The sequence below is a fragment of the Crinia signifera genome, chromosome 19 (genome assembly GCF_055691185.1).
Source record: "Crinia signifera chromosome 19, ASM5569118v1, whole genome shotgun sequence".
Lineage (NCBI taxonomy): Eukaryota > Metazoa > Chordata > Amphibia > Anura > Myobatrachidae > Crinia > Crinia signifera.
In genome coordinates this window covers 139,746,137-139,758,357 of record NC_139226.1, presented here as the reverse complement: position 1 = coordinate 139,758,357, position 12,221 = coordinate 139,746,137, and the positions used below count along the sequence as shown (strand labels likewise).

The following is a 12,221-nucleotide window of genomic DNA, read 5'->3' as shown; positions in this document are numbered from 1 at the left end:
CATACATCACACACTGATATATACATCACACACTGATACATACCTCACACACTGATACATACGTCACACACTGATACATACATCACACACTGATGCATACGTCACACACTGATACATACGTCACACACTGATACATACGTCTCACACTGATACATACATCACACACTGATACATACGTCACACACACTGATATATACGTCACACACTGATACATACGTCACACACTGATACATACGTCACACACTGATACATACATCACACACTGATACATACATCACACACTGATATATATGTCACACACTGATACATACATCACACACTGATACATACATCACACACTGATACATACGTCACACACTGATACATACGTCACACACCGATACATACGTCACACACTGACACATACGTCACACACTGATACATACATCACACGCTGATACATACGTAACACACTGATACATACGTCACACACTGATACATACATCACACACTGATACATACATCACACACTGATACATACATCACACACTGATACATACATCACACACTGATACATACATCACACACTGATACATACATCACACACTGATATATACATCACACACTGATATATACATCACACACTGATACATACCTCACACACTGATACATACGTCACACACTGATACATACATCACACACTGATATATACGTCACACACCTATACATACGTCACACACTGATATAAATGTTTCACACCGATACATACATCACACACTGATACATACGTCACACACTGATACATACGTCACACACTGATACATACATCTCACACTGATACATACATCACACACTGATATATACGTCACACACACTGATATATACGTCACACACTGATACATACGTCACACACTGATACATACGTCACACACTGATACATACATCACACACTGATACATACATCACACACTGATATATATGTCACACACTGATACATACATCACACACTGATACATACATCACACACTGATACATACGTCACACACTGATACATACGTCACACACCGATACATACGTCACACACTGACACATACGTCACACACCTATACATACGTCACACACTGATATAAATGTTTCACACCGATACATACATCACACACTGATACATACATCACACACTGATACATACATCACACGCTGATACATACGTCACACACTGATACATACGTCTCACACTGATACATACGTCACACACTGATACATACGTCACACACTGATACATACGTCACACACTGATACATACGTTTCACACTGATACATACGTCACACCGATACATACGTCACACACTGATACATACGTCACATACTGATACATACGTCACACACTGATACATACGTCACACACCGATACATACGTCACACACGATACATACATCACACGCTGATACATACGTCACACACCGATACATACATCACACGCTGATACATACATCACACACTGATACATACTTCACACGCCGATACATACCTCACACGCTGATACATACGTCACACGCTGATCTATATGTCACACACTGATATATACGTCTCACACTGATACATACGTCACACACTGATATATACGTCACACGCTGATACATACGTCACACGCTGATACATACGTCACACGCTGATCTATATGTCACACACACTGATACATACCATTGCAGAATATCCCCCCCTCCCCCACCAGAGACCACACGATGATACATACTTCACACGATGATACATACTTCACACACTGATACATACTTCACACACTGATACATACATCACACACTGATACATACTTCACACACTGATACATACGTCACACGCTGATACATACGTCACACGCTGATACATACATCACACACTGATACATACTTCACACACTGATACATACCTCACACGCTGATACATACGTCACACGCTGATCTATATGTCACACACTGATATATACGTCTCACACTGATACATACGTCACACACTGATATATACGTCACACGCTGATACATACGTCACACGCTGATACATACGTCACACGCTGATCTATATGTCACACACACTGATACATACCATTGCAGAATATCCCCCCCTCCCCCACCAGAGACCACACGATGATACATACTTCACACGCCGATACATACCTCACACGCTGATACATACGTCACACGCTGATCTATATGTCACACACTGATATATACGTCTCACACTGATACATACGTCACACACTGATATATACGTCACACGCTGATACATACGTCACACGCTGATACATACGTCACACGCTGATCTATATGTCACACACACTGATACATACCATTGCAGAATATCCCCCCCTCCCGCACCAGAGACCACACGATGATACATACTTCACACACTGATACATACTTCACACACTGATACATACATCACACACTGATACATACTTCACACACTGATACATACGTCACACGCTGATACATACGTCACACGCTGATACATACATCACACACTGATACATACTTCACACACTGATACATACCTCACACGCTGATACATACGTCACACGCTGATCTATATGTCACACACTGATATATACGTCTCACACTGATACATACGTCACACACTGATATATACGTCACACGCTGATACATACGTCACACACTGATACATACGTCACACGCTGATCTATATGTCACACACACTGATACATACCATTGCAGAATATCCCCCCCTCCCCCACCAGAGACCACACGATGATACATACTTCACACGATGATACATACTTCACACACTGATACATACTTCACACACTGATACATACATCACACACTGATACATACTTCACACACTAATACATACGTCACACGCTGATACATACGTCACACGCTGATACATACATCACACACTGATACATACGTCACACGCTGATACATACGTCACACGCTGATACATACGTCACACGCTGATCTATATGTCACACACACTGATACATACCATTGCAGAATATCCCCCCCTCCCCCACCAGAGACCACACACTGATACATACGTCACACACTGATACATACATCACACACCGATACATACGTCACACACTGATACATACGTCACACACCTATACATACGTCACACACTGATACATACATCACACGCTGATACATACATCACACACTGATATATACGTCACACACTGATACATACGTCACACACCTATACATACGTCACACACTGATACATACGTCACACACTGATACATACATCACACACTGATACATACGTCACACACTGATACATACATCACACACTGATACATACGTCACACACTGATACATACGTCACACACTGATACATACATCACACACTGATACATACGTCACACACTGATACATACGTCACACACTGATACATACGTCACACACTGATACATACGTCACACGCCGATACATACGTCACACACCGATACATACATCACACACTGATACATACGTCACACACTGATACATACGTCACACACTGCTACATACATCACACACTGATACATACATCACACACTGATATATACATCACACACTGATACATACCTCACACACTGATACATACGTCACACACTGATACATACATCACACACTGATACATACATCACACACTGATATATACATCACACACTGATACATACCTCACACACTGATACATACGTCACACACTGATACATACATCACACACTGATGCATACGTCACACACTGATACATACGTCACACACTGATACATACGTCTCACACTGATACATACATCACACACTGATACATACGTCACACACACTGATATATACGTCACACACTGATACATACGTCACACACTGATACATACATCACACACTGATACATACATCACACACTGATACATACATCACACACTGATACATACGTCACACACTGATACATACGTCACACACCGATACATACGTCACACACTGACACATACGTCACACACTGATACATACATCACACGCTGATACATACGTCACACACTGATACATACGTCACACACTGATACATACATCACACACTGATACATACATCACACACTGATACATACATCACACACTGATACATACATCACACACTGATATATACATCACACACTGATACATACCTCACACACTGATACATACGTCACACACTGATACATACATCACACACTGATATATACGTCACACACCTATACATACGTCACACACTGATATAAATGTTTCACACCGATACATACGTCACACACTGATACATACGTCACACACTGATACATACGTCTCACACTGATACATACATCACACACTGATATATACGTCACACACACTGATATATACGTCACACACTGATACATACGTCACACACTGATACATACGTCACACACTGATACATACATCACACACTGATACATACATCACACACTGATATATATGTCACACACTGATACATACATCACACACTGATACATACATCACACACTGATACATACGTCACACACTGATACATACCTCACACACTGATACATACATCACACACTGATACATACGTCACACACTGATACATACGTCACACACCGATACATACGTCACACACTGACACATACGTCACACACCTATACATACGTCACACACTGATATAAATGTTTCACACCGATACATACATCACACACTGATACATACATCACACACTGATACATACATCACACGCTGATACATACGTCACACACTGATACATACGTCTCACACTGATACATACGTCACACACTGATACATACGTCACACACTGATACATACGTCACACACTGATACATACGTTTCACACTGATACATACGTCACACCGATACATACGTCACACACTGATACATACGTCACACACTGATACATACGTCACACACCGATACATACGTCACACACTGATACATATGTCACATACTGATACATACGTCACACACTGATACATACGTCACACACCGATACATACGTCACACACTGATACATACCTCACACACTGATACATACGTCACACACCGATACATACATCACACACTGATACATACCTCACACACTGATACATACATCACACACTGATACATACGTCACACACTGATACATACGTCACACACTGATACATACATCACACGCTGATCTATATGTCACACACTGATACATACATCACACACTGATACATACATCACACACTGATACATACCTCACACACTGATACATACGTCACACACCGATACATACGTCACACACCGATACATACGTCACACACTGATACATACGTCACACACTGATACATACATCACACGCTGATCTATATGTCACACACTGATACATACATCACACACTGATACATACATCACACACTGATACATACCTCACACACTGATACATACGTCACACACCGATACATACGTCACACACCGATACATACGTCACACACTGATATATACATCACACCGATACATACGTCACACACTGATACATACGTCACACACTGATACATACGTCACACACTGATACATACGTCACACACTGATACATACGTCACACACTGATACATACGTCACACACTGATACATACGTCACACACTGATACATACGTCACACGCTGATATATATACGTCACACCCTACGCCTTCCTGAGATATGACTTCTATGTACAGAAAGCACAACGTCTATGTAACGTGTCTGTTCTCACAGGAATGTACTGCGCATCAGAGGGGCTTCCCAAGCCCACCGGTTACTGCTACGCTGGATACTACTGCTCCCAGGGTGCGGTGACCCCCATGCCAATAACACCAAGGGTGAGAACCGTTTCCTTGTGTACCGCATGTTACTCCAGGCGTATACTACACCATATGGCGGCTCTGATTGACCCCGGGATGTAATATTAGCTCTCCTAAGGTTGACACCTGTCAAACCGTAACAAAGGGCCCTAAAGCGAGCTCAGGGGGGACAGAAAGGTCATGGGGGGACAGAAAGGTCAGGGGGGACAGAAAGGTCAGGGGGGACAGAAAGGTCAGGGGGGACAGAAAGTTCCGGGCCCCCCCAAGTACCATTATGGCCCCTCCTCCGAGTACCATTATAGCCATGCCCCCCGAATACCATTACGCCCCCCGAGTACCATTACGGCCCCTGCCCCATAGTACCATTAGTAGCATCTCCTCGGGAGCGAACAGTCCAGCCTGCAGAGCGCCGAGACCCTCTGTGTCCTAGGCTCAACGCTCTGCAGGTTGTACTGTGTATTGTGCGAGCCTGGCTGGAGGGCCGACGGGTGGGGAAGGCAGTGTGTGGCCGCGGGGGTAAGGGGTGGCACCATGCCACTGGGGGCAGCTGCCCGGGCCCCTCCAGAGGCCAAGGCTTGCGATTGCTATACCCACAGCACCCCCCCTGTCGGCGGCCCTGCCCCTGGGCCCCACACACGTAAACTCCCCTTCGCCCAACACTAGTGACCTCCCCTTAACCCCATACTAGGCTAAGGATTTCCCCTTGGCCCTGCGCTAGGGACCTCCCCTTGGCCCCGCGCTAGGGATCACCCCTTGGCCCAGCACTAGGGACTTCCCCTTGACCCCATACTAGGCAAGGGACCTCCCCTTGACCCCGCAATAGGGACCTCCCCTTGGCCCCACGATAGGGACCTCCCCTTGGCCCAGCACTAGGGACCTACCCTTGGCCCAACACTAGGGCTAGGGACCTCCCCTTGACCCCATACTAGGCTAGGGACCTCCCCTTGGCCCAGCGCTAGGGACCTCCCCTTGGCCCCATGATAGGGACCTTCCCTCTACACCAGGGGTGGCCAAACCTGTCCTCAAGATCTACCACCAGTTCATGTTTTTCAGGCAACCTGTGGATCTATAGTAGGAATGAATGCAGCAGGTCTGATAATGTGACAGTTAGTAATGACTACAGCTGTGCACCAGCTAGGTGGTCTCGGAATGTGACAGTTAGTAATGACTACAGCAGTGCACCAGCTAGGTAACTTGGAAAACGTGGACCGTTGTTAGATCCCGAGGACCGGTTTGGCCACCCCTGCTGTACACCATTCTGTCACCTCACAGAACGCATACAACAAGGATAATCAATGCAAGCAGATGATTGGCCGCTGCAGTCTGCAGTGCTTTTTTTTCTAGTACCAGTTATGATGTACAGTAACAGGACAGAGACACTGTATTAGTATCAGCAGAGCATTACGTGTGTGTGTGTGTCACAGCCTTTGCTTTGGTCGGCAGGTGCCATTCGATTTGCAATTCCCACAGAATGATATCTGCCCAGCTGGTCACTTCTGCCCTAATGGAACCCGGTCACCAGTGCCGTGCCCACCGGGGACATACTCTATGGCTGCAGGCCTCAGTACCCAAGAAGAGTGCCAGCCCTGCCCAGCAGGACATTACTGTGCCCAGGCTGGGCTGTCTGACCCATCCCAGGCATTGCCGTGCTCTGCAGGGTGAGTACCAGCTTGTTTTCTAGATTACGCACTAGAGGAGAAGAAAGGAGTATAGTAGTAGTTCCCCTTATACATATAATGTCCACAGTAATAGTTCCCCTTATACACACAATGCCCACGGTGGTATTGCCTCATATACACATAATGTCCACAGTAATAGTTCCCCTTATACACATAATGTCCACAGTAATAGTTCCCCTTATACACACAATGCCCACGGTGGTATTGCCTCATATACACATAATGCCCACAGTAGTAGTGCCCTCATATCTACATAACAGTAGTAAACACTGGGTGGCGCTGTTGGACATGAAATTAGGGCTTTCAGAGTTTTGCAATCTGTCATATAAACACTGGGTGGCGCTGTTACACATGAAATGGGCGTGAAGACATTACACAGTACAGTCAGTATATCTTGGATTGTGAATCTCCTGACAGTAATGGGCGATAGCGTTTTAATTGACTTGTATGCATAATAGATATGATTTGTCACAAGGTAGAGACTAATGAGTGCTGGAATCCCGTCGTGTTTTACTGTACATTCCTGTGACTGTGCTTCCATACCTGATATATCTCCTGCACCTAGGGGCTAATTCAGGCCTGATCGCACGGTGGCCGATTATCAATACACTGCTCATTCGTATAGCCCGTAATACACATGTGCGAGGCCGTCCTGTGATGAAGTCCTGCTACTTTCTCTATTCGCACGCCGTTCGCAGGGTGATTGACAGGAGGTCGGCGTCTGGGGGTGGTGACTGGCTGTATAGTGGGAGTGGCCAGTGATATGATGGTGCGCCTGTCACAGTGGGTGCTGGACATATTCGCACGCTGTTCGCAGGGTGATTGACAGGAAGTCGGCGTCTGGGGGTGGTGACCGGCTGTATAGTGGGAGTGGCCAGTGATATGATGGTGCGCCTGTCACAGTGGGTGCTGGACATATTCGCACGCTGTTCGCAGGGTGATTGACAGGAAGTCGGCGTCTGGGGGTGGTGACCGGCTGTATAGTGGGAGTGGCCAGTGATATGATGGTGCGCCTGTCACAGTGGGTGCTGGACATATTCGCACGCTGTTCACAGGGTGATTGACAGGAAGTCGGCGTCTGGGGGTGGTGACTGGCTGTATAGTGGGAGTGGCCAGTGATATGATGGTGCGCCTGTCACAGTGGGTGCTGGACATATTCGCACGCTGTTCACAGGGTGATTGACAGGAAGTCGGCGTCTGGGGGTGGTGACCGGCTGTATAGTGGGAGTGGCCAGTGATATGATGGTGCGCCTGTCACAGTGGGTGCTGGACATATTCGCACGCTGTTCGCAGGGTGATTGACAGGAAGTCAGCGTCTGGGGGTGGTGACCGGCTGTATAGTGGGAGTGGCCAGTGATATGATGGTGCGCCTGTCACAGTGGGTGCTGGACATATTCGCACGCTGTTCGCAGGGTGATTGACAGGAAGTCGGCGTCTGGGGGTGGTGACCGGCTGTATAGTGGGAGTGGCCAGTGATATGATGGTGAGCCTGTCACAGTGGGTGCTGGACATATTCGCACGCTGTTCACAGGGTGATTGACAGGAAGTCGGCGTCTGTGGGTGGTGACTGGCCACATAGTGGGAGTGGCCAGTGATATGATGGTGCGCCTGTCACAGTGGGTGTTGGACATATTCGGCTGGGAAAAGATTCGCAGCCGTACACATCCATTCGGACAGCGAGAACATTCATTCGCAAGGCGGGATTTCACTCTGGCGGGGTGGCGGACTATAACTGAGCTGGTGCAGGGAGAACTGGGCTTCTTGCTTTCAGGCACGCGAGTGCTCCTGGAATCCGGTACTACCATGTTGTACATCCGGTACATTCTGTGCTCCCCTGACAGAAGCTAGAGGTCCAGTAGTGCCGCTAGCATCTGTCTCCAACAAGGCGATGGCCATGTTTGCCGGGCCGTAGCAGATTCCGTGAGGACGGCCAGACCGTATGGTCTTTGCCATGACTGTATGCCCCTAGCTACGCCGCTGACACTGTATACTGTATGGAATTAGTTGCAGTGCTGGCCTTACGCACACACAGCGGAGGAACACCCCTACTGGCGGGTGAGGTCGAGCTTCTGCAAGCAGGCCGGCCTGAGCAGGCTGATACAACCAGCAGCAGTTTTTTATTGGCCAAATACTACTTAAAACCAGTAATGTGAATGAGGACGTCTCTTGTGTGGTTTACAGCCTACATAAAAAACATAACTACAATGATTTCAAAATATTTTTTTATTGCAAAAAAGGATATGTGTGTGGAATGTACAGAGATCTGTATAGAGAACGTCATACATATACAGATACACAAAATACTCTGCGCTGTACATTCTGCCTGTGCAAAGAATGGGAGAGCGCTACTGCGTGGTCTCCAACATGGCTTCCTCTGGGGATAAGGCTTCATTAATGGCCGCCAATGTTACTCCTGTGTATAGTCCTTGGCACCTTGTTGGATAAGGCTTCATTCACCTTACCAAGATGGCCGCCAATGTTACTCCTGTGTATAGCCCTTGGCACCTTGTTGGATAAGGCTTCATTCACCTTACCAAGATGGCCGCTAATGTTACTCCTGTAGTTACTTGGCAGCTTGTTACTGTGCATGAGTGATGTTGTGGAAGGCGGACATCTCTTCCTTAGCTCCAAGAGACCTGCTACCATTTACCCCACAATATGTTACCGCATCCAGAAGACCATTACAGCCCTGCTCCATGGCCCGTAACAGCGAGTACGGCTCAGTAAACCAAGCTACATGGTTAAGCCACTGGGCTTGAGCTTGGGTCACGTACAAATTCTGGGTCGGATCTTGTTTTCATAGTATGGTCAATGGAAAAAGCCAACAGAGAACTTTAAAGATGCCTGAAATGTCCCCGTCATAGGGCATTACCCCCACATTATGCCAGGAATCGGACCATTTAGGGCAAGGAGGGAGTAAATCTCGCAGCAAGCCATAAAGTGACAGCCTGAACCCAGTGCCACCAGCAGTGTCCCAGTGACGGAGCCACCAGCATTGTCCCAGTGACGGAGCCACCAGCAGTGCTGTGTGTTTATGTGTGTGTGATATGTGGCATCCAAATGATGTCCTTGTCACTGATTTCTTCTAGGTACGTCTGTAAGGAAGGCAGCTCCGTCTCCTGCCCCTCAGATGACGTTCACGGCTATCATTGTCCGGCTGGATTCTACTGCCCCAGCGGGACAACAATCAAGATCCCATGTGATCCTGGCACATACAGCCCTATGCCTGGGGCAAGTGTATGCCTGCCCTGCCCTGCTGGCAGCAGCTGCATGCATGTGTCCACCGTACAGCCGCTCAGCTGCCCCCGAGGTAACCACCAGCTTGGACCACCCAGTTATGACTGCACAGTATTGGTTTGTGGCACCTGTTGTGTGTATGGTATAACACCTCCCATCATCCTGATTGGATGAGGCAGTACAACCTACATGTGCCCACTACACAGGGTGGGCATAACTCACAAGCTCAGGGTGTACCCACATGACATTGGGGCATGACACATCTGTGTAGACCTACCCAGCACTTTCCCGAAATGCGTTGTGGAGCTAGAGTGATATGTAGCCAGGGCCAGTGATGTCACAGTGACATCACTGGCCCTAGTCACAGTGATGTCATAGTAACAAACTCCTAGAATCAGCTCTGTGCAATGTATTTCATCCGAGTGGACCTTGTAAAGAAATTGGTGGTGGAGCTTCAGGTGCTAGCAGTGGGATAGGGGAGATGTCTAATCCTCTGCCGTGTCCGGGAGCTCCGCACAAATGCAGGACCCTGACCAGGGACAAGTACTTGCCCCCCTGCTGTTCTGGGTCCATGTAGACCATGCCACATTGGGGAGGGGGTGTTGTTGTTCAGTGGATCAGGAGGACAATACGGGGACAAAGGGCAGATCTGTGCTGGGAACTGGTGCCTATTAAATGCTGTATTCTTATGCATAGTTCTAATATTCTGTTTCTTGCAGGTAATTACTGCCCAGCCATGACCGCAGCGCCAATCCCGTGCCCAGCTGGCACCTTCAATCCTCTAGAAGGGGCTCTAACACCAGCCTCCTGCAAGAGGTGTCCAGCAGGGAGATACTGCCGCGGAGAGGCCAACTGGGAGCCTGACGGTAAAGTAGCCAAATGTTCTAGGAGCCAAGTCACCAGATCAGGATGCTACCCAATGCTGGGCGCTGCGGGCAATATCACAGTGGAGGATGTGAATGGTGTGATTAATGGCACTATGAGACAGTTTGGGTGTAAATGTTAGAAACAGACACATGACAGTTATTGGTTGGGCCTTACCTCCTACGTGTCGCTGGACAGACGAGGGCTGGACGAGCGTTGGGCACAGCTGCTGCAGCAGCACATGGGTGACATTGCTGAGCTCAGGAGCAGACAGGGGTCTCAGTGATGGTCAGACGCCGGCACAGCCCTGACTGAGACCTTAGCTGAGGACAATGGAGGCACTAAAAGTCATTGATACCCAATTCTCCTCCTCCGCCTGATTCAGATAACGGCGAGTAGATAGCCGCTGCCTAGATGGAAGGAAAACCTGCCCTGTGCAAATCTGCCACTGAATTGCGAACGGATCGCTATATGCAAATCCATACGCAATTCCCAATACATCAAATGATTTCTGTGACCCTACCGGTCATCTGCGACAGAGCCAGGCTGGTCAGGGCCGGTGCTGACATCACTGGCCCCTCCCCGATAACTCCTGGCCACGCCCGCATTCTACCTGACACATACCTCCCAACTGTCCCGT

At 47.6% G+C, this 12,221-nt stretch overlaps 1 protein-coding gene across 1 annotated transcript in view; it reads left to right on the top strand.

The window, feature by feature from the left end:
- LOC146041651 (uncharacterized) overlaps positions 1-12,221 on the top strand; it is a 149,827-nt gene that overhangs the window by 118,278 nt on the left and 19,328 nt on the right. The window contains exons 60-63 of the mRNA XM_083161582.1: positions 5,716-5,819; positions 7,245-7,459; positions 10,570-10,790; positions 11,437-11,583. Of these exons, the coding sequence (XP_083017708.1) occupies positions 5,716-5,819; positions 7,245-7,459; positions 10,570-10,790; positions 11,437-11,583 (687 nt within the window). The remainder of the gene's footprint in view (positions 1-5,715; positions 5,820-7,244; positions 7,460-10,569; positions 10,791-11,436; positions 11,584-12,221) is intronic.